The 25,646-nt window shown below is 42.9% G+C and overlaps 1 protein-coding gene across 1 annotated transcript in view; it reads left to right on the top strand.

The window, feature by feature from the left end:
- TRHDE (thyrotropin releasing hormone degrading enzyme) overlaps window positions 1-25,646 on the top strand; it is a 2,026,389-nt gene that overhangs the window by 1,677,983 nt on the left and 322,760 nt on the right. The window contains exon 14 of the mRNA XM_078678167.1: window positions 47-144. Coding sequence (XP_078534293.1) covers window positions 47-144 — 98 coding nt within the window. The remainder of the gene's footprint in view (window positions 1-46; window positions 145-25,646) is intronic.

Raw genomic sequence — 25,646 nt, 5'->3', positions numbered from 1 at the left:
CTGTGACATCCAATTTTAAAATTGTATTTCTTTCTTTCTCCCTCAGGAATACATTTTCAAGCAAGTTGCTACCATGTATTTCAGACTTGGATGGCCATCAAATCATATTAACGGATCCATCGTCCAGGCATCTTACCAGACTGAGTATGAATATTATGGTATTTGAAAGTCTGCATAAACAGTCATAGTTTTAATTATGAACTCGTTGACAAGATTGATGAACGTGACAGAGCATATCACTTATTGTGAGAAAATCCTCTAAACACTTCTTCGTGCTTTTATGCAAAAGTATCACAAATGATTTTGCACTAGGCGAAGGGAGTACAGCCGGAATTTACACATTTTTCATGTAAAATAGCACAGCATCTAAATTTGCTGCACTAGGTTGCTCAAGTGGAAAACTCCTTTACATAACAATGGGGGAACCCAGTAAACCATAGGGCCTGGGGATAACAGTTACAAAACAAAATGGTCCCAACGGGAATTATTCTTATAATAAAACAAAGAATTGAACATAAAGTACCCAAGAAGTGACACACACGCACCCTAAAATGAAGTAATTCACTGATTATATTAATATAGATTAGTTATCACAATGAATACATAAATTCTATAGTAAATAAACTTCAGGACTGATTACATGATATATACAATCATCAATATAGTGCAGTTGCTCCAAAGTGAATAAAGGTAAGTGTTGAGTAGAGTGCTCGTGGATCGATAAGGCAAGGTAGAAAATTGAGGTGACAATGTGTTCAATATTTAAAATTAGATACATGTACAACCTCTCTGAAATTATTTTATACATGTAAAAAATCCACCAAGTACAGATGCAGTACATTTTTAAATATCTTTTAAACGTGGATCAGTATGTCAGTGCAGGTTGTTGTAATAGGGAGCGATGACGTATCGACCCCCAGGATAGTGGAAGGGCCAATTATCCCTCAGAATGGGGTCTTCATCAGGACAGGGGAGCAACATTATAATGCAGCCACAGTTCAATAATCATTGGGGCCTTCAACGAGGGCCTGACCAGCTCCTATATAGAGGAAAGACAGGGGTCCTGGTTGGATACTAATGGACGTGCCGGCCCAGTGAGCAGCAGAATTTCAAACCCAAAAAGGATGTTGGTAAGTCCGATCTCAAACAGTCTATTTGCCTCGAATCTCAGAATTAATCAGAATTCTTCCATTTAATATGCTTCTTGTTCCGCTGTATGTTCCTCTAAAAGTATGTCGGAAAACTCAGCACAGAGTGTTACCTACTACTGGAGACAACCCCAGCACTGGTGCTCAATCAAGGTTGCCTTGTTTAATGCACAGCCATGCACCATGATGCAGATATGAGTGTACACTGTCTAGGATAGGATTTGTACAGGTAGCATACCTTTACAGTACAACTTCAGATGCGTAGACAAACTTTGACATTTTCTACACGTTTGCGAAATTAACACATTTCCCCTTCTATGCATCTGCTTCAATTAGGCATATATTTTTTAATCGAAGCCCACTATAACTATCTTAACAAATAGTTTTTTTTTTACCTCAAAACATGTGGGAGTTAGCACTGTTCCGTCCTAGTAACACCTCATTGATGCAAAGCGACTCAAAGCATCGCAAAGTGCTGTTTGCATCGAGAAAAACACACATTTCCCACACAAAACAGTTTTATGAGCTAGATGATAAATAGCATGTGCCACCTTGAGTTGCTTTGCAACGGCCCAAAAGCCTTAGTAAATCTGGGCCTAGAGCTGAGGACTGTGTTGCTGTTTTGCGTGAGCTAAAGTTGGATGCAAATAAAAAAAGAACTGAGCATTTGGGTTTCAGTGTCAAGTTTTTACGTGGCAAGCTTCTAACTCTAAATTGTAGTTGATCAAATCCCACTTTGGGGTGATTACTTTTCCCAACAACTTACTAAGGGATAATGTTTGAGCCTCCATTTTGGAACTACTATTTAAAAAAAACTAAAAAAAAAACGGAAATGTATCCCCTGTTTTGGCAAATAGTTCACACCTGCTAATTTTAAGAAGTGGGACTAGCAAACTCAGAAAATTAAGGTTCTTAGTATGTGCGGCTCAAAGATTGAGATATTGAAGAAAATAATACTATTTGGTAGCTCACTGTGGAATTCGAATGGACCAGAGTACCATTATACCAGGGGAATCTTGCTCTGCTGATAAACCTGCATACAGTCATCAGTTCTAATGATGCTCGGGAGGAGGAGGCCAGATCATGCAAATAATTTACACTAAGACTGGTTTAAAGCAGAGTTGGTTGTGTGATGACTCCTATTCTGTTTGAGCTTTAATCTTTACAAGTTAGATTGCAAACACAATTTGCAAAAATCATTAAGCTTCTCACCTGCACTGGTTGCCATACTAATATATTTTATGATGGCATTATTGACCTACAGAATAGAACTGCCATTGGACAGCAGAGATTGATTACTGAAAAGGTGATATATAATAAACAATCATTCGAAAATACATGGTAAAAAAGTATTTGGTGTCTGGAATTTGCCATAGTAATTTTAAATGGTTTACAGATGATGATGAAATTGAGCATGTCAACACAAATATATATATAGGTGACAGTACGGGAAGGGGAGGGGATGAAATCCCAGTTTTGGTGGTTGTTCCTTAGTTCCCTTGGTATAGACTGTTTCTGGAGTGGTCCATTGATGCTTCACCAAGATATATCAGATATGAGGGTGTGGAGTCTTTCCAGGAAATGACATGGCCACCGTTTGGTGAGCTCTGACTTTAGACATGCTGTATTACCTGTGTTTTTCTGTTATGGAAACCTTCAAACACATGCCAGGGCTACACTTGACTCTGGGGACTCTGGGGACTGGTGATTCTCACTATTGAACAGTATAAGGTATCAAGAAATGCACTCCGCCAGTCCCATGGTTAGCAACCTAGTGCTCTCATTGTTGCGTAAGTTACAACATTGGCATAACTCTACAAGGGATGCCTTCCCACTCACAGATGACACGAGTAAACTTCGTTCAATACACCAGCGATAAATGTGAAAGACAGGTTATTGTAGCTCCACAAAACACTTCATTGTGTAATTGACATGGAAGTATTGGTTTTGGGTTACTAACCATCTCATGAAGGGTTCAGGGGCACTGTGGGAAGAGCAACAGACCTTATTTTGTTGTTCACAGTCTCACACACTGTACTAAGAAGAATTAACACTTTACATTAAAATTATTTCTTACTACAGGGACAATCTTTTTCTTAGTACATTTAAAAGAACTACATGGAATATAATAAAAACAGCAACGAGACAAGCTATAAATAAACAAGACTAAAATAAACATTTCTAGTATTGTTAAAATGTAATTTAAAATGTAATCTAGAACTTTACACCATAATGCCTACTTCTGAACACTATATTGTCTCTGCTCACCCGGTCTAAGCACTACGAGACCTTAGGGTAGAAGTGCGCTATATAAAACCAAACTCATTCATTCATTCATATTATGAAAGCACCAAAGGCTGAGCAATTTGCAGTCTAGAGTTTCTTAGGGAGAAGAGACGCACTGCATACCTTGTTGACAATAAAGGCTTCCTTTATCAGTGGAGGCATGAGACAGTGTTTCCCATGAAGGGCAAACACCCAATGTGATAGCAGTCAGTCGGTCTTCCTCCGGGATTTGGCTTTATCAGTTTCGGGCTGCAGGCAAGATGTAGCATCCCTGGATTGTAAAGTGCACTGGAAGCAGAGTCACAGGTGATAAGGGTGAAGGACCTCTGCTGATAAGTGGTCAAGTGGCAGGCACTCTTTATATCCTAAATCTTATCAGAAATTGGAATTTCTGACATAAGTTTAGGAATGTATGACATAGATTATGTGCATCAAGGTATGCATCCTATATATTTCCTAATGAACACTTAAGGTCAAATGACGTCAATTCAGTCTACATTATTTTAATTTGATGTCTGTATATGTTCTTAGTTAACCATTGCATGATGGGGAGGGAGAAATGTAACCCAGACGAATGTTGCCCTAGATGATGTACCTAGGTCATTAATCAAAGAACTTGATAAAATTACAGTTCTCTGTATTAAAAAGCAGACATGACAATGATTCTGCATAAAACAGGGAATATAACGGTGTCCATTATCTAAGTTGAGGAAGATGGTGATGTCCATGGACTAAGAAGGAGTCGGGGCATACAGAAGATGGAGGTGGGATTTCAACACATCCATTGTCTAGAGAAGCAGCATGTGGCTTGCAGTCAGAGGGAGGGGGGATCTATTTGTAATGCCGTGAGTGAAGGGAGAGGCGCCCATTGATACAGCTTATGAGGCACCAGTGTTGCTGCTGCTTTGAGGCTCTGAGACTGCAAGCTGCCCTTTAGTTCCTTCTCCCAATAACATCACAGCCTTGAGGTCATCATCACCACCACAGTGAGACCTACCTCATTAGGAGAAAGGACCTGCTCATTTTCATGCTTCTCTCAGGGTGGCCAACACTCTACAGAAGCCTGCTCCAGGTCTATCTGCCCTTTGAAGAGATCACCAGGCATCTTGGCTTGGGCAGGGAGTACACAAACTGTTCCTCATCAGATTGTACTAGTGGCACAGTTATTTGCAATTGAAAAACTGCTATCCAGTAGCACACAAGGAGAACTGCACCTGCCCAGGCCTCCGTCTTTCCTTTTCTCACTGATTCTTATATAAACCACTATTGCATGAACTGTGCCTTTTAACCATCTGGGACTGCATATAATATTCAGCTGTTCAACTTGCACATCCATGTCGAAGGGAAAGGTGTCTCATCAGCCTTCTTGGACACTTTTATGGCTGAACTACAAGATATCCAGTCCTCGTCAAGAGAGACAATACAGGAATTGAAGTCAAAGCATCTGGAATAGTCACTTTTTAAAGTTCAACTCAATAACTCAATGAGCTGAGACTCTAGAGTCCAAGGTTGAGGAAATACCAGACTGGGACACAGACATCTGGCACCTGCAGATGTATTTCACTGATTTGAAGAAGAGAATTCAAAGAGATAATATCTGCTTTAATGACTTTCTGAAAACTGAGGAGAGGGATGACCTGATGGGCTTCTTAATGTCTTTTATACCCCATCTGTTGGAGACTATCTGCACTCAACCACTGGAATTCCAGCGTGTGCAGAGACTTCGATCTTGAATAAATTTGAACATAAAATCTTTGCGTCCCATTATCATGTGCCTCCTCCATCACCTTTATTTACAACAAGGGGTTGTAAACCAGCAGGCACGGCTCATCCTCCAAACAGTTGGACGAAATGGTCCACACATGTACCAAGGTTACTGGATATTCGTAGTCACCGATTTCCCCAATGAAACTATTGTGCTCTGGAAAAAATGTCATATCCTTTACCTAGAATTGAAACATAGAAGCATCAAATACAGCCGTTTCAACCCAGCAAAAATTGTACTCATGAGTGATACAGTTTCATTGTAAATAGGGGTGTAGCTCAGGGTTTTTATAGGTACATGAGGCACCCTCTAATATTGATCCAAGGTTGGACAGCCTATCAGGTTAATGTGCCCCTAAATTCCACCAAATAATCCACGAAACATTTGAAGTAGACAGGCTGCACCTACGACTTTTACTGTTTTTTAGGGGAAAAAAAACAACAAATGCTCTTTGATCATAGAGACAGCATGGAGGGGTAGGACTTCAATGCAGAATTACGTTATCTGTATTTAAGACAGATTTGACTGTTTAGATTATTGCCCTGAGAAAGCCCCAGGTGTGCCAGCCATAAGGGTGAAACATGTATTTGATATATCTCTTACATCAGGCCCAAATCTTGATAATCACAATAAACACATTGGAATACGCAAAGAGTATTTGGACGTTTTTTCCTAAAAAAACTATAAGTTTTAAGTACAGCCTGTCTACTTTAAATAATCTCGATTGATGGCAGATCATGAATATTTCCAAATCTGAAAGAGTTGGAACCCTTCCTGGATCCCATTGGTCCACCTTGAATGAAGTTGAATCTTATTTCTTGTAACTAAGGACCTGCGCCCAAAAGAACTCTTCTTCACTCTACAAAAGATCCCTCCGTGACTAACAATAGTCTTCTGCCAAATGAAACAAGCCTTATCACAAGGATCAGTTGCAAACAGATACCTCACCAGGAGGCAGAAATAAATCCAGAACTCTCCTCAATATCTAAGACAAACTCCTTCAGCAGGTATCTAACCGCAACAAATCCAATTCGCAGAAAACTGCTCCTCGATTATTCTTTACCATGGTGTTTGGTAATCTACAGAGCACCCTTACATCTCATACTTTCACTGTATATAAATGTGGCATGGCCCATAGACTTCTTAAGGAACTCTCACCCTTCTAAAGATAGCATAGTTTAGTGCTCATAGTTTTCCTCTGTTTTCTATACATTGATTTGAAGCACAGAGAAGCACTGCGTGATATAGCTTACGTCCTTTATGAAACACACATCTATATCATAATTAAACACTATATCTCTTAATATTTACAACCAGAACTTGCTCAATCTGGTCCCTCAGGCATGGTTTCATCCAGACGTTGATTGGCGGGGACTGGAATCTAGCCCCATATCCAATATAAGATCGGTCGGGCAGACATGATTTCCACAAGGAAGCTGACAGGGACATTTTAACAGTTTTAATATCAGATCTCTCTTTAGCCAATCTTTGTAAATACCCACCCTTTAGATTGAGAATACATGCTTTATATTGTACACATGGTATTGAATCCAGAAAGACTACTACCTAATGCTCTGCAATCCAAAAGCAGCATCAGGAATGGATCACCAAGCTGAAAGGAGCAATATCTCGATATATCTTGAATGTACAATCTATACAGAAATGATGCCTCAGATACACACTTATGACTCTTAGCCCAAAAGAAATATGAACTTAAGTGCTTGCTTACCCTTTCGAGGATTCTACCCTTACTAAAACACAGAAAAAAATCTGGAACCTCCATCCGCTTCAGCTGAAACAAAAAGAATATCAGTCAACAATTCTGGCAGTACATGATGCCCATGCTCTTTTGCCCACTTGCCTGAAAGATATCACCAAGAACTTTGGACCAATTATTCCACATTTTACACTTCAGAAGCTCCAAAGGATGACTACACTGAGCGCTCATTCTTGGCCAACATCCCACTACTATATCTATCACCAAATTTGAAAAAAGAACTGGATGCCAAGATGATATTTGAGATGACAAAATAAATTAAGTAATACAACTAATGCCCACAAATAAAGCACTTGGGGTAGATGGCTTTCCAACTGAATATTATTGGGCAACTTTCAACAGACAATTCAGCTAGGTCTCTCAAAATATTGCTCTATGCAGATGACACACTTCTTATCACTGCATCATAAGATTCCACAATACTTGAGTTAATGTCTATCGCCTCACCTTCTCAGAGTGAAGCCTTACCCATGATGATTCATACCACCAAAATGGCCCGCCATATGCATGCATTCCATTGGTTACTGGCCAATATGGATGTACATAGGAATAAAGGCGGTGAGAAATATCCTTTCCAATGGAGCTGTCGAATCTTTTACTGCTCTCTGTGAAAAATACTTCTTGTCGCTCTCGGAATTTTTACCTTACTAAAAGTTAAACACCCCCTTGTAGCTGTTGCACATTATCAGATGTCATCCATTTTGAACTCTACTATCCTTCCTACGTAGGGAATTGGAATAGCTAAAAAGCTTGTCACTGGTCTTTGCAACATTCTGATTGAGGAGTCATTTTAAACCCACAGCCCAATACGTACAGAAATATCGCAACCCTGAACCCAGACCGAAAAATTCTTACACCGATGAGGAATGGTCTTCTTGGAACTCATGAAAAAGGCATGAATGTAGCATATTGACATTCTGCTCTTTTAACCCCTCCCCTGCTGATGACGGAACCGCACCGTCATCAGCCGCGGTCGCGCTGTGCTGATGACGGAGCGGTTCCGTCATGGCCCGCTCGGCACGCCTGCGTGGCGCGGATTCCGCGCCTGCGCTGAGCGTTCTATTGAACGGGGCGGGCCATGACGGAACCGCTCCGTCATAAGCACAGCGCAACCGACGCTGGTGACGGAGCGGTTCCGTCACCAGCATGCGCCCACCGCTCTTCCGCCCCGCCCCCTTAGCACTGCGGTGGAATAGCGCCGCAGTGAAGGGGTTAACCTCTTCCATGCTCATGATGAGCTGAGCTCGTCATGAGCCACGGCGCTCCGGTGCTCATGACGAGCTCAGCTCGTCATGAGCCGTGGAACGCTCGCATGCGGGGATAATTCCCCTGCTGTGCTGAGCGTTCCACGGCAGGTAATGCACCTGTAATGCACCGGTAATGCAGCTGAGCTCGTCATGAGCACAGGATCGCCGTGTCTCATGACGAGCTCAGCTCCTCATGAGCATGCGGGCGCCGTGCGCGCCCCCCTCCCCCCAGCACAGCGGTAAATTAACCCCCACAGCAAAGGGGTTAATGTTCTCTATGATTTGCATTGGTTGCCATATAAACGGTTCAAAGCAAACTGGATTCAAACGTCAAATTACTGGAATTAAATGATTAAGACAAGGATATCTCACATATTTTATAGAACTGGCCACCAATTCAAGGCTTCTGGACCCAACTCTGAAACTAATTCTCTAACCCTTGTGACTTTCTCCTAATTCCTTCTATGGAAACGGCTCAACTCCATCATACGCTAGATGTGGAGGGATTAACAATCATAAAAATCTGTCGCTGGACTCAACATTCTCGGTAGTATAGCTCGATTTAAAGGTATTGCTGATTCACACTACCCCAATAATAAAAGAATGCTCAGATGAATATTTTTGAATGTACAATCTATAAACTGAACTGCTAGCTCCAAATCAATGACGTCATTGGGGGGTCCTTACTGTAGACTGTCTAAAATTCAACTTTAGAGTCTCGCCATACAGGCTATATCACCTTTGCACTTCTAAGGTAGGACCCCCTGATGTTAAACCCTGCCTAATACATAAATTGAGACCTTGACTATGATAATTGAGATGTGCAATAATATTTAATTCTGGTTTTTCCTCAAATGAATAATTACATGAAGATAAAGTAGCTGAGCACTTCAAGTGAGGCTACCATATGTCCAGCCCTTTAGTTTCCATTGTCCTATCAATCTTTGATTAATATGATGTCTTACCGTTCTCTTCATTGTTATGTTCATTGCTATGAATAACTGTTAGAAATGGGAATTTCTGACTGGCTGAGGCTTGCGCCAAAGCAAGGCAAAAACCACCACTCTAGTCAGGGCAAGGAAGTTACCCGCCAAGATAACCTCTGCTCACCCCCTTGGTAGCTTGACACGAGCAGTCAGGCTTATCTCAGAGGCGATGTGTAAAGCGTTTGCGCGCGCACCCAGCAACAACACCCAAGGCCCTCCACAAAGGAAACTCCACACAAGGGTATATATAAAAAATAGTCTTTATATTATACCACCAACATTAGATAATAAACATATACATGACAATGTGCCAACAGGCACGGGCAGAAATTACAGGGGATATGTACAAGACAGGGCCACATGGACCACTGTCAGGAATATGCACTTGGTACATAGAATAATAATCACTTTAGCACAAAATAGAACATAAAGCACACAACCAGTAACCACTGGTAACCGGTAAGTACCACCTACGCAACCCTAACCACCTTAGGAAAATGTCAAGCAGGAAACCAGGACCTCACTAGCAACACCTGTACAGGGAGAAAAACAACCACCTAAGTATCACAATACATTTAGGGGTATAAGAATAGGAACATTACACATAATGCATAAACATTCAGAGGTGTAGGGAAGGAAAACACATGATGCATAAACAACACATTCATAGGTGTAGGAACAAGGCACATGACGCACAAAAACATTCAGAGGTGCAGGAAAGACCAATTGCGCATAACTCACATAAGTCACCACCTGTGACTGTCCCTCAGCCAACTAGCCTCTCTGGGGCTAGGACGCCCTGTGTCCCAGTGTCAGGGGGGCCTAAACGTAGCAGCTGCCCACTAAGTGCTGGGCAACTGTAGCAGGGAGCCAGTAAACAAATATGCCCCGTGATGGTGGAGCCTCCCAGGGCTCGAGATACATGCGGCACTTAGGAGCCTCTCAGGGCTCGTGAACCAAATATGGCACCTCGAGCCCCTCGTGGGCTCTCCTACAATGGGGCCTCGCAATCAGTGGAATCCCACTCGGGGGACTCAAAACTCTCGCAATGCCGTGAGCCTGGTGGCTCAAAATAAACAACTGCTGCCTTGAGCCTCTCAGGGCTCTGAAATACGAATGTGCCCCCTGAGCCTCGCAGGCTCTAAACACAAAATCACCTGCGCGGTTGGAGTCCCTCACTGAGGGACTCGAAAATAACCAACTGCCCCCTGAGCCTCAACAGGCTCTACACACTGGAGGGGGGGCGAGCACCGGCAATGTGCCCCGATGTCCCCCCTCTCTCTAAGCTGTCCTCGCACTCACCGGCTTCCCTGTGCGGAGGCGGCTCTGCTTCTTCCCCGGAGCTGCGTCTGGTCTCTACTTCAGGCAGCGCGGGGCTCTCCTCTGACACTGGAGCCCCACCTGCACCTGCAGCCGCCTCTACTTCGCACACGCGAGCCTCGCTCCCTGCAGCACTCCGGGGCTCTCCCGCCTCCTGGGAGCCCCGGGGGAAGGACGGAGACTTCCGGTTGTCCCGTAGTCCCGCCCCCGGCCTGCCTGACTTCCTGGTCACGGGCCGGGCGCCGATTTTCGGCTGTCCTGGGCTGCGGCGGTGATGCAGGGAGACTCACAAGGGGTAGGCTTCCTCAGTAATTTAAATATGAAGCGAGGTGGGCACTCGCTTGGGGCCAAAACAACGGCACCAGGTCCCTGGCTGGGTGGGCACCTGCCAGGGGTGCAAAATCGGCAAATAAACGGGGCAATCGCCAGGTGGGCTCCGGCTGAGCCAGTAAAGCACTCCCAAGCGCTGGTAAGACAAATAAAGCGCTCCCAGGTGCTTAGGGGAGAAATAAAGCACTACCAAGTGCTTAGGGGCCGAATCAAGCGCTCCCCAGCGCTATAAGTAAAATAAAGCGCTCCCAGGCGCTATCAGCAAGGTAGAGCTCCATCAAAGTTCTTGAGGCAGGCGGGGGGGGCAAGGCTGGGCCCAGAGCCAGATCACTGGGCCTCCTGGCAGGGAGGCAGTCACCAGTGGCGGTCCTCCTGGCGCCCGCAGCAGCAGCCCCCCTCAGCAAAAGGATCCTGGAAGAGAACAGCCCCTTTTTATACATTAAAATCCTTTGTCTCAGGGTACAGGGTGGGGGAGAAACCAGTCGCAGCTGGTTTTGGAGTACTTTTTTTTCCCCAGCCACCCTTTCCATTCACCAGGCAGGCTAGGGTCATCAGTCGCACCACAGGGGGCGGAGCCAGCATTGTGTGGGGAAAGCCCAGCCCTAGTCAGGTCCCAGGTGCACCACTCCCTCACATCACACATGCTAATGTCAACACTCACCACCGGGCAGACCCATCATGACTCATGGAGCCTGGCACCCCAGCCAGCTCCAGCCAATCACACGCCAGCACATTCACTGCACAGACAGGCACACTTCTAGAAATGGCACTTCCATATTAGACACAAACACGCTGCACGCATCATTGCGCAGCATTCAATCACACGAGTCCGCACATACCAGACTCGAGCCTGCACACCCCACGCATCCGGAACTACCAGAGACACATACATTCCCCATGCATTCCTATTGGAGGGCGGCCTATCTCACCACATACACTCAGAGTGCGCACGCACTTTACACTGCGCCACAGTGTCAAAAGTGTGCAAAGACCAAAAATCACCATCAACAGGTCACCATTAAAAGCAAAAAATTTTCAGGGATGAACCAGCCAAAAAGGCCCGGGTCCAACAATAACCAAATAAAAAAAAGATTTTAACGGCATGCATACTTCATTGCATCTAAGACAACTGACCTAGTAAACAAATGCTCTGTTGGAAGCATCGAAGGTTAGTGCTAGTATTTAGTTGAAAATGACAGTGGTGGCTCCTCCGCTAATGCGGAGGAGCGCCACCCCACTGCTTTGAAGCAGTGCAAGAAAGGAAAAATAAAATGATAATAAGGCAATGTTATTATCATCCTATTTTGTCTCTCTGTAGCTGCTTTGCATGATGGGGCGGGCGGGGCTACTCTGCTCACAGGGGAGGAATGGTAGCACCCTCTTAAATGTGCAATGACTGTTTGTCTTCCATGCAGGCTGTATTAGAGCCTGGATGGAGACCATGCACACACCAGACGAAACACAACGCTGCATTGCAGTGTTGTGATTGGTTAGGGGAGCCTGGCTGTTTGCTTCCTGTTCCAAGGAGAGACAACAGAGAGACGCGGTGGTAAGGTAAGTAAAAAAAAATAATAATAATCCCCTCCCCCTCCTTCGCCCCTCACGCCCGCCCGCCACCCTCGATCCGTGCCAGATGGTACTGGAAAATCCCCTTTTGTGCAGTTCCACTCGAGCTTCAATTTGGCACTATAAATAAATTAATCTTCTACAAAAGACGATTAACTGGGAACACTAAGCAGTAAATGTCATCAACTATATGAAATATTTGGGTTCACAATAAAATCCCCTACCCTTCTCTCAGCCGTGAGATTTTCTCTGGGTGACATGGAATTTTACAACTTTCTCAAATTTTTAAGCCCCCTAGGAAACTAGCCAATCCACATTCTAACATACCTCCTGACTTATCCAGCAAATTTAGAAAGACTAGCACTCTGCCTCGCACATATACAAACTTCTTGAACCCCCACTTTAGTGTGCATACTGCATGATATTTTTATCACTTATTTCTAAAGGCTTTTTACAAAGTGGTGGCTTTTGGGACCAGGAGCTCTTTTAAAGGAAACTTTAAAATCAAGAAGACATAGACTATGCCTAACATATCCTGTCTGCAGCTTCAGAAATAGTTGATATCTGAAACATCCAGGGCGCTTTTGTCTAAAGCTGACTTGCTGTATGTAGTTAAGACTTAAAACCCTTTGCCCTTATGTGGGCCTGTTGGTTTTGTGACATACCTTTCAGTAATATTTGAGAGAATTTAATAAGCACATCTGTATGACCAAGGTGGCCCTAAGTCTAAATCTACAGCCTTTGGTAGCTTTGAAAGAAATCTGAAAGGTTATCTGAGTAACAAATCGTTAAGACAGTGAGGCACAGCAGGGGAGAAGACAGATCATAATTTTTTCCACTAGAGATATTATTTTGTGAAAAAAAGCTTTTTAATGGAGCTACCATAAAAAACGTGAGAGATGCTAATTCACATTGTAGAATATCCAATGATATTTATGCTGTTTCGTTACAATTATTTAAAAATGCAATATTAACTTAACAAGAAATTAAGAATATATTTTAATATGTTGCAATGTAACATATATTTTTCTGTTTTAAATCACTGTGATTGTATTCTATAAAATGCCTTAACCACACATATGCTTGGTTAAGGCAGTGCGCGGTCTATCTGCTGGCTGCTGCTGCTGTGTTGAAGGCAGAAGTAGGAACAGGGCAGGAAGACACGCGGAGAGGTAAGTGGGGCTGGGGGGGTAGTTTTCAGGGTTGGGGGTAAGGTATTTTTAGGCAACACAGGGTGCTGGCGGGTGGACCAGGGTAGTGCATGTAAAGGGGCAGGGTTTTAGGCCTTAGCACAGGGGGAGAGAAATGGGTAGTTTTTGTATTGGAGGGGTCGGGTAGGTTTCAGGGCAGTGGAATGTGTTAGAGTAGTTTTAGGGACAGTGTGTGGGAGGTGGGGTCAGGGTAGTGTATGTAAAGGGAAAGGGTTTTAGGCCTTACGGCAGGAGGAGAAGAATGGGTAGTTGGGGAAGTTTTTAGGCGTGGATGGGTTGGGGTAGGTCTCAGGGCAGTGGAAGGGGTTGATGTAGTTTAAGGGACTGTGCTAGGGCTGTGGGTTGCGGTGTGTAAGTAAAAGGGCAGGGATTTAGGCCTAATGGCAGGGGAGTAGAATGGGTCGACAGGGTAGTTTTGGAGACAGGGGTAGTGTTTGTAAAGAGGCAGGGTTTTAGGGACATCATGGGGGTGTGGGGGGTGGTCGGGCAGAGGAGGGGGTTCATGGTAGTGGTCACCTAAGCCACACATACCCCCTTACCATTCATGCCTATACCACGATATTGTGTGGTAAAGGCATGATTGTTAAAGGAATGCATGGTTGAGACACATTTTTGTTTTTGGCTGCAAGGTAGAGCCATGTGTGTTTTAGCCATGCTTGCCTCTATCATACAACCAAAATGGAGGCATTACCTTTACAATTCAATGTTTCTTTCGGTATCTCTACACCGCTACCCTACTATGTTTCAGCTTCATTTTGCCTTTCTCTACCACTCTTGCTGTCAAGCAGTACTAAATAATGTGGTGATGTTAGCAGGGAACCAGTAGGCAATTTACCTACAGTATGTGTTCCATGGTTTATTCACCAACAATGGTGTGTAAGGAAAGCTGAGATGGGTAACATCTGGTGTCACTTCTTAGATCACTTGGTGAATTCAAATCTCCTACTGTCATGTAGTTCCTATAAATCTATATAGAATATGCGTGTTTAGACAACATAAACTGTGGGATTGGTGTCCAGGCTGATTCCAGATGTCCCCCCAAATGTGCACCTACAGACCAACTAGCTCACAGTGCCACTATGAACCCCTATTACCAAGGAGCAAATAGTTTCTGGCAACTATCGAACATGACAACCCTGTGCCATCAGGGATCATGAAAACAGTACAGCACTTTTCGTTCAATCATTCCTGCTCACTTTGTCTCAAAGAGATACACAGGACATTTTCAATAAGCATTTACTGAACCAGAGTCATTCTAGTGTAAAATACGTGTCCTGCATTAACCATAAGACAGAAACAGATAAATACGGTTATAAGCACCAACAGAGTAAATCGATGGTAGAAATCTACCATAATGCAAAAACAAATGAATATATGCAGACATATAAATACTTGCCAGTAATAATACGTACTCCTTCAATTCTAACCCTAACTAGATATACCTAGATGTGACTAGTATGTATGTAGGTGTATAGTCCTCCTCTTGCTTCAAAAAAGAAGTGAAAACGCTTCTAATGAACAAATTCATTCCCTAAAATGCTAAACCATATGTCACTGTTAGCAACTTATGTTATCTAATATACTACTGTCTACCTCTTTATATATTGAATGTTGTTTACTGAATATATAAATATTACCCCCAATCATCTAATGTTTCCATACGTTGTAATATAAAGAGTTCTGATACCCTCTAGGGTCATGTTTGCGCTATATAAATAAATAAATAAATAAATAAATAGTCAAGAATTCCCCTAGGGAGAAAACAACCCCATTACCTGATGTGAGAGAATGAAGGACCCCATCTCGAGATGGACACCTCGTAAGGGATGTTCGACCCCTGCATGCTGGAGTATCTGCATTCAGGTACCTCAGTGTCTCGTTTCAGTGTGTCAGCATGGAGGTCTTTCTCCTCTGCCTGTCTCAGCAAAGATGTGGTGCTTATATATTCCATAGGTGTCGTCAGGGCTTCTACCTTGCTTTGTCATTTCGGCCAAGGATGACGATAGTGATGAACCTCATGCATAATAAATGAGGCTAGTTTTCAGAGAAAATCACACAACATTTATGCAGCACCTAACTAGGTAAAAGGTCAGCACCAAAACCGTTATGTAGTGCAATGGCAGGGTAAACGCAGGTGAAAGGTTAGGAGACTACCATGCCTATATTGGGGTACATTGGGAATCATAACACCCACTCCTCATTTCACTATATATAAAACAAGGAATGCCCTTATAATCAATGATAAAAACATTGCAGTATAAACATATCTAAAAGTACAAAAAATGTAAATATTTATAAAACTGCAAAAAAAATTACAAAAAATATAAGTCCTTTAAATATGTAAAAAGCTCCTTCAGTCCTTAAAAATAGATCATATAAAGTTTGAGTAACTGACTACACCTGGAAGCCATGGTGCTCACTAAGAGCATGAGAGAGAGACAAAAAAAAACAAATTGTTGTAAAATTTCAATTTCTGTTGTTTTGGGAAAGAGGCAGAATTGTTCTCAGCACACTTAGAGACACATTTTTATGTGTTCTGTGTGGGAGATTCAACATCACTGCTGCTTGCCTTTGCAGATGAGGGTCCTTGTAACACCTCAATGCTCAAGTCAATAGAGCAAAGGTGATCCTCTACTGTTCCCACAGCTGATGCTGGGGAAGTATTTGAAACATCTAAAGCCTGTGTGCCTGCAGTAGAGCAGGTGTCCAATCCAACAGGAGCTGAAGCATCCTGTGGTCGCTCTAAGAAACCCAACATCAACATGGGAATATGCTGAGGACATTGCACTACGTGGGCCTTTAACGTGTCTACAGTACATCCACATCCGGAGGCGCAACCAATGGAAGTGTTAGAGAGCAGTCCGACATGCATGCTTGTCCACTGAATAAGCAGTGAAGAATAGGCAAAACACAGTGAATCAAGACTGACGGAATGATAGGAACCAAAATTCACTGAGCTTCCGAACCCGAGGATCAGGATACCTACTACCAGTAGCAGATTAGCGGAAGCCCTCCAAAAATGCTGCCTAATACGGAGTGCATGAAAGCTGAAATCACTCCAAAAACTGTCTGAAAGGTGCCCAACAGCCCAGAACCTATGGTCTTAAATAGATGTACAATACCCTTCGTATCAGACATGCTAAATATATGCTGTACCATTTCTCCGAAATGGAAAGGGCAATTAGTTCATACTAGTGCCTGTATCTCAGCTGAAGACCTTTCAACCTGAAGATCAAGTCTCTCAGGCTGAGGTTAAGGGCACATACTTCTGTAAAAACATGGCTTTCAGTCGGCTCAGAGAGCCAAACCTTAAAAAAGGAAACATGCCTCCCTGACTTTGTGGATCGGTGGAAATAATACTTACATACAACCAGTAACCCTGGAACTTACAGTGACAAGATATGTGATGCTTGGAAGCATCCCACAACAACCTTGATGATTCAGCATCAAGTAACAAACATTCAAGAGCAGCTTGAACACTGGATTAACCTCAGCAGCTGGGGACCCTTTTAAATGACAGGATAAGTTTGCAACTGAACCATTACTAGCCTGTGAAGCATAATATCCTGACAAATTAGAGACCCACTTAACGAAGTATCGCAGTATGTAGTGCTGAGAAATATTTCAGTGTCCCCATTCTTGCATCTAACTCCAAACAGTAATTCCTAAGATTCATGGATGTAGTCCTTTCCTATTGCTTCATACTTGCTTACCTGGTGGTATTCTAGGCAATATTGAAATTGAAATGTTGTCACTGGTCAAGTTATATGGCCATGAAATAACCATTCTGTGGATGGTGACTCTGCCACGGTAAAAGTAATTGGTCCAATATTTCAATTTGCAGCATTGTATATTCTGCATCATCTTTGTACAATTGTCTTCTGCCTTTTTGTTAGATTATATGTAGAGAATAAAGATGTACTGTTAACTTATCGCCAGGGCACGAAACTAGAGCGCAATGATTGTAGCATCCAGCATAATATTAGAATGGATCGTAACTGTTAGTGCACATGTTGTAGGATGAACAGATCCAGTCGAATATATCTATTGCAGAAGACACAATGTTGCCCAGTGAATAAATCCTGTATGTTAGTGTGGTCATACCATTGTCAACCACAGCCAAAGCCTTTTCTAGGTTAACTCGGTCAATTTCATGCAATCTCTCCGCAGCTTCCTGTTGAGAGATTTTCCAAACTTTGGGGCCGATTCCAATCGGAAGGGCTCCGAACCATGTTTGGAGCCCTTCCGACCGCATCGGAATGTGCTGGCCGGATCCTTTCCAACCGAGCCATTCTGATGGGCTTGGTCGGAATGGAATCCGACTCAGATTTCCGGATGGCTTACGATGCGCTCGGAGAGCCCATCTGCCATCCGGAAATCCTTCAGTACTCATATGGTCGCCTCTTTACGACCCAGGGAGTACGATGGTAGTTTTTCACTACCTTTTCCTGCTGGTGTTTTCGGCACAAAAAGGCAGTCGGAAACTGTCTCTGGGTGCCCCCAGCAGGGCCCCCATGGGTGCATGGCCGCCAAATTGCGGCCTGGGGGCACCTATGGTGCCCCTCTGTTGATCTCAGCACCGGTGGCAGGCACCTTGGGGTGCCGGCCACAGGGTGCAGGGATGAACTGCACCCCTACTTTACACAACGCAGGCATGCATTCCGCTCAGAATGCATGCTTCCATTGTGCAGCATACAAATGCGAGCAAACAGGGTTCGTTTGTATCGTACTTGCAGGGCCGTAACCGACGACAGCAGGTCGGTTGGTTACGTCCGACATCGGAATAAGCCCCTTTGTTGAAATTGCATACAAGAAGCATTTACATTGTGGTTTCCGGGGACCTAGAAAATAATCCCTTAAATCCATGTCATCTGAGATTAAGTACAAGTGTTGTTTCACCTGGGACAGTGTTGAGGTTCTTAGCCAGTCTAGACATAACTTCCCAATACTGTAGGATATCATCACCCCCTAATGTTCTCATTGTACATAGTGTTGGTCTGGCCTAAGGATACTAAACCCTTCCGGTTTTCCCTTGAATCTTGACTGACACCTATTTGTGTCGATAGGCCAAACTAACCACCCCTCCAAATTGTGGTCCAATGAATTGCATGAAACCATATGCATGATGTCATCTAGCATACCCTCACTATGTTCTGTATAAATGTGCCATCCTTCAAAGTGTGAAAACAAAGGAATGGGAGGAATGTTCAAGTCCTTGATCTTGGCTAGTCCAAGACAGGAAGTCTGTTGCACAGTTTCATTCAGGAAGATCATTTGCTGTGGTATGAGGTATGCCCTAAATAATGCCTCAGTTCCTTGAACCTGCCATTCTTTAGTCTCTCAGAATGATTTTATGTCTATGTTGTCCTTTCATAAGTCGAACCCTGTTCAGACAGTTGGGAAATAAAGGATGCATAGTATATCTGTTTCGTGTTGGTGAGTATATTTTTCTTTTCATATGTAAGTGCAAGCTTTTAATAATATGAGTGCGGATCTGATGTGTTAAACCCAAAAAAATAAGCAAACTTTTGTGCAGATGTTTGTGAACTACCTTTTGGTGGTGTTGGTCAATGTTCCCATTGGTGGTATGTGAAAACGTTACGTGCGGTACTTTCTTTATGCAGAACATGATGACCATAATGTTGGTAACGATACATGGTGTCAAAATCAGATGTATCATCATACATTTCATGTTTTAAGAATGCAGCAGATTGTTCTAAATCAGCATATTATTTTCAAAGTCCCTGACTCCAGATTATGTACTGGAGGTGATGAAATCATTCAAAGAAATTTTAAATGCATCCAGTATTTTCAAAAGTTCAGTGGGGTCAAATACATCATATGAAATCCTATCCCAAACTATTCCTTCAGGAACGGGAATTGCTTTAACGTTCACAAAGGACAAGTCTCTGTTCACGTTGAGATGACGTATGTGGTTTCAGGATCAAGCTCACACGTGATACTGTGGAGCGGTCTGCGATATAATTTCCATTCACGAGGAAGAAAAAGACAGTCACTAAACCTATCCCGAGGACTAAGAACAGTATGCCTGTTGCTATCCCAAGTTGTAACCATGGTGAGAGAAGGTAGGTCTTGTTCAGTCAAAGGTAGAAATCATGAAGCCGTTTTATGCGGGAAACTGGAGCTGGTGATGACTCAGGTTTGCTTGGATCTAAAGAAAAGGTATCAAAATCCAGATGCAATTCGATATATCTTTGGTAGCTCAGCAAGTTTTCTTGAACTTGTAGATGTCTCCTGTAGAGGCATATTGATGTAGATGTTGGTGTTAGGCCAAATTGAGAGCTGGGTTTTATTTCTACTTTGTTGCTGTTCAAACTCAACAGCTACAAGTTCCATTTCATTGTTGGTAACTCCATCATTTTGTATAGAAGACTCTTCAAATGTTATTAGTCTTTCTGTCTGAACCTCCTGTATGGTAGCGAAAGGACATCAGCGGCTACCCAGGAGCCCACAGGGCCAGCTATCAGTTTCGGTAACATAGAGTAGTTTTATCAGATCATAGAGACAATTTTTTTCTTTTTTACCCGCAAGAGGCAGAAGAAGTATTCTTCTTGTTCTTCGAAAGTAGGACAGGTACGGGCTTTCTGTATGATGGCTCAAATTATTTCTTGTTCACAATCTTTTCTCTAACTAGTTTCCTGACTTTGGGGACCCAGGCAGGTCTTGCAGCAACTGATTTTACTTCCCCAGTGGTGGTGCATTTTACTTGGACAAAGCTTTGTAGTGCCTGAAATTCATTGAGTTCCTGTAAAACAGCAAAATGATCATTGATGTCAAAAGCTTTTTCATCCGCCACTTTGCTGCTACAATCGAGGTCAGGTACCCACATTCTCATCCCAAAGAGGACCTCCTATGGAGTGCGGCCTCCTAGAGAACTTCTTGGCATGTTATTACGTGCCCTCTGGACCCCATATAGGTGATTGACCCAGCTACTACCCGAGCCAAATACCCTCGTTGTTAAGGATTGCTTTATGTCCCGGTTTTTCCTCTCCACTATCAAATTTCCCTCGGGTGATATGGAGATGAGTACCGCAATGCAACACCCAAACTTTCCCTGGCTTCCTTGTAAGTCTGAGAGCTAAATGCAGGGCCACGGTCAGAATGTAATGTGACAATTGCATATGTACCTATAAAAACTCGTAAATCCTTTATAACAGTTCGGGTGTCAGCCGAGTGCTGGGGCCAGACCCACAGGAATCTAGAGCATGAATCCACTTCCACCAAGATATACTTGTAAGCCCCGTCAGATTGTAAGGGGCCGCAGTGGACCAAATAAACGCATGCGAGTGGTCTGTCTAATATCAGCAGTGGTGTTTGTGGTGGACGCGCCACAGTGAAACCCTTCATCTGTTGACAGATGTTGCACTTAAGGACAAATGCTCTTGTCTGCTTGGTGAGACCTGTCACCAATAACGTTGTTTCAATAGCAAAACCGACACAGTAATACCTGCGTGTGCTGAACCCAGACCCTAGTGTGCAGCTAGAATTAAACCTAATCTGCAATCCATTTTTGGTATTACTCTATCTCCCCCTCCTGAAATTTCAGGATGTGGAATATTTTGTGCATCAAACTTGTAGGAGTACTTGAGTGGAAAGCCTTTTGGCATGGGTGAGCTGTTTTTGCGTGAAGCAATGACCGCTAACATTATCTGTCCGTCTATCCTCATGCTAGAATGAGTGATTGAGCTATGGCAGCAGTCCGCACTGTTGCCTTGGCGGCTTCATCAGCCAATGAATTCCCTTTAACGTGCCAACACGTTGATGATTCAGTGCATGAATCTCTATGAGCCCACGGCAAGCCTTTTTTCAGCTCTGCCATTTGTTCCCAAAGCAAATTATGCTTTACTGTGCAACCCTTTGAGTCTTTAAAACCATTCTGACCCCAGTAGTGAAGATATTCATTGTATGACTGGACACAATAAAACGATTTGCACACAATTAGTGTGGGGAATCCTCATTCATATTTTTTTGTGCCAGTATCAGGGCTTTTAGCTCTGCCAGCTGTGGTGCAATCCCATAGAGACTGTGTCTGCCTGTTGCTAGGACGGAACTTGCCGCCTCACATAAGTCCCATTACAATCGCGCAAGCTGCACTGCATTGCTGTTTACTTCCTATGACAGGCTGAACAGATCCGTTCTAGAGGCATTATTTTATTTGGGAGAGGATACTCTTTTTTTGTGCTGTAGAAATGCTTCTGTTTTCAATGTAGAATTTGGTAACTGCCTCTAAGGTTGGTAGTGGAGTCACAACAATTATTATTTTCCCCTGAGGCAGTGCTCTTTCTCTCACTACAGCAGTCTGTACGCTGTTAGAATCTTTTCAGTGGATGAATGCGCATCTAAGTGTTTGTATACAGATAAGATTTGTATGAAATGGGTACAGTTTCGACTTCATTGAACGTTAGGTGAGTGTACCTGGATTGACCCACGACTACACGGATCACCAAATTCGTAGTAGTTACACATGTGTGTATGTGTTTGGAAGCTATCATGTTAACTTGTAGGGGACAACGAATTTCTGTATGTTTCTGTGTCCAGTGTTGAACTGAAAACTCAGGTGTGATTAAGTCATAGAAAGTTTTACTTTTTCTGCGTAATCCAAAATGTATGTTCTGCCCAAATTTTGTCTGAGTCTTTGTACATTGGAGCAGCACACACTTTTCTAAAAAGTTAGCTGCTAGGCTTTTCCCTTGACTTGACAACTCATATCCCAAAAATAGGACATTGAGGTGGGCAATTTTTTATTTTTTAAAGTTACATTTGTAGCCCTCAGAGGTGAACCCCCAAAATTATGTTGTTTGCTATGGGTAAGTGATCCAGTAACTCATCGTCCATCAGATAGATATCCTCTACACAGGACAATGCCTCCTCACCAAAATTTTGAAGCAACTCTGTTACTCTCGCTGAGAGCAAACCCAGGCCATACTTATACCCTTGGGGTAATCTACAAAATTGACCCTGATAGTCTACGGCAGAAAATGCTTTCATTTATCTGCTATCAGGTGCTATATTTTGGCAAAAAAATCCATTTGAGATATCTAGTGTTGCTTTATATTTTTTCCGCTCGATGGTATTGATTACTAGGGCACTGTAAACGTCTTTGTGCAAGTGTTCAAATGCCTGTAGTCTAAAACTAGATGACATGAATTGGCGGGTGCATTACAGGAAACAAATGATTATTAAATGAAGAGGTGCAGTTCTCTATTGCACCTTGGTATTCAAGTTGATCTAAGATCTCCTTGACTTGTTTTTTCCCATCTTGATTTATTGGTTACTGTCTCTGTGGTGCTGGAGTAGTTTTTACTGGGATTTCATGATGAGGCGACCCAGCATCCCACCCTGCATGATTTTGGTATAATGCAGGAGCAAGTACTCCCGCCCAATCCTGCACATATGAATATTTGAGTGATTCTGGAAGGAGGTTTGAGAAAGCTGATAAAATTACAGTTTCTCATTTTGGGCAATCTCTAATGAACTCAGGTGGCCAATCTTTTTCAGCCAAAACAATGTTATATCCAAAACTCAGGTTCTCCCAAAAGAGAACTTTAACTTTCCTTGGTTTGTCCCCTTCCATTTGGAGTGTTATTTTGTATGACAGGTGTGGGACACTTACCCTAGCGTCAGGTGTCTCCACCATGATATTTTCATTCAATGCTGCTGTCACTAGAAATTCCATCAGCTTCTGGCGAGTTATTGTTACTTATGCTTTGCTGCCTAGCATCGTCAGAGCCCATTCCCCCTTCAGTAGTTGAGTCCTCAGCGGCCTGGGCATTTCTTATCTTAAGGCCAGCAACTTTCTTCTTTTCAAATTGAGGTTTACATTTGTGTTTATCTTCTTTTTTGATAATATAGTCCAAAGTCCAATGTGTATCTCTGGACTTTGTTTGCTCTTCTGATCTGTGTTCTGACCATCCTTCCCTCTCTGAGTTTTTGGATGAACCCTGAAAGGAATGAGAGGACTGGTATCAGTATCCTAATAGTTTTTTTTAATGTTATCACGATTTCTAAGGTTATACCTCCTTTCGGAGGGCTCCTGTTGAGGAGACCCACCCCTTGATTGTGATATATTCTTTCTATTTTTTGTTGTTTATTATCCCATTTCTTTTTTGAAGAATAAAGTGCTTTCTTGGTGTTATCCTTTTCAGGACTACCTATTACTTGTGGTTTCATAGCTCTGGCTCCCTAATGATCTCTACCTAGTATGGCGTATGAATGTTCGATAATTTGTGGTAATTCTTGCTCCTGTTGTGCATGAGTGCATTACCTCAGGCGTTAGCGTATAGCCACCTCCGCTGCCTTCCCTTCTATGTTTGCTAAGATGATTGTAGATACCTGGGAAAAATTGCCTAATAATTTCATCCTTAAGGTCAGAACTGGTTCTGCTCCAGTTCATGGCAGCGAAAACTGTACTCTAAGTGGTACAATCCTCTATCGGGAGCTATCCCCATTTGCAAGCAAATTGTCATTATTCTGTGTTTTTCTTGTGGACATGTGTGTGGAAACACTGCCTCTAACTGTGCCATTTTCTGTGCTATCCAGAATCGCATTTGCTCAAGTGTAGTGGACATTCTTCCCATAACTGTGCTGAGCGTTTGTGGGGTGATTTTAGTTACAGTCCCTTGTAGTTGACCTGCTGGAGTTATTTTTGTTGGCTGAAGTGTTAGTATTCTCATAGTGAACTGTGTCAGAGTTCTGTAAAGTTTTATTATTTCTTTATGAAGTAGACCTAAGTCTGCTATTGGCAATGTGTCAACTTCTGGATGTGATGTGTACGCATCCAGGACCGGCCAAGTGGCTCCGTCTCTGCTGAGCACAACGAGTATCATCTTTAACTGTGGTGTGTGGGAGGGTGCTTTCAAACCAGTTTCTATGCTCCTGGTAACTAAGCGGAACTTCAATGTCCTCGTGTGGACAGTATTCTTCCAGTGTTTCATCTGGAGTTTAAGAATGAAATGTATTTGTGCGTGCATCTGTAGGTTGGACTACAACCCATGAATACAATACCTCCATCCTGAATGACTCGTGTGCCTCAATCCTAAATGTTACAGTCCCACCTAATGCTGAGACTCCAAACTCTGCTAGTTTGAAAGTAAGTGCATTTCTGACATTTTCTGAAATGTTTACAACACCTTCCTGCTCACCATTCCCCGCTGCATTCACATGTAATGCTGGTGTAGCATTTTCTTTGACAGACATTGTTGAAAGAGTTTCAAGGCAAATGAGATAAAGTTTTATACACAATGTAGGGAACTACAATCCTTCAATCTTGAACAAACCTACAGCCAATACATCGGATGTGCCTATTCAGCTGTGACAGATTTCTCCCTTCCCACTCTGGGTAAATGTGAGTAGGGAACTCTGAGAAAGCACGACTGAACTACTCAGATTAGACCATTAAATAAGAACCAAACCAACATTGGATGCCATGGCGTGTAGTTCCTTTTTTTTAAAAAAGTTTTTTTTATTAACAGCATGAGAAATAAATTCTAGTCCTATATGTTATACGGTTTAAGAGAAAGAAAGCAAAACAGAGACAGGGGAAAGCAGAATAAACATCAGAACAAATAATTGGGTTTTCCAAGCAGAATCAATCGAGTTACAAAGCAAAAGTAGCAGGTACATACAGTACAGAGATTCAATCTTAAATAAAAGTACCCCAAATTTTATCCAATTTCATTAATGAGCGTACTACTCCTATTTTAGCTAATGAGGACTCCATAACATATGTTTCTTTCACCAGAGACCACCATTCCATAATGTGGGGTGGGTTCCGTGATATCCACACCCGAGCAATGGTCAATTTAGCACACACAAGTAGAATAGTTATAAGATCTTCCTGTGTGCTATTCAAGGTCTGTGCACCTATCAATTCAATTGCTGCATTAAGAGAGGGAGGTCTAGCAAGTTTTTGATTCAGAACCTGTGATACTCCCAACCAAAACTCAGCCAATTCCGGGCATGAAAATAGCATGTGTTCTAAATTTGCCGC

The sequence above is a fragment of the Lissotriton helveticus genome, chromosome 1_1 (assembly GCF_964261635.1).
Source record: "Lissotriton helveticus chromosome 1_1, aLisHel1.1, whole genome shotgun sequence".
In the NCBI taxonomy this organism is placed as follows: domain Eukaryota; kingdom Metazoa; phylum Chordata; class Amphibia; order Caudata; family Salamandridae; genus Lissotriton; species Lissotriton helveticus.
This window is presented reverse-complemented; position numbering and strand designations above follow the sequence as displayed.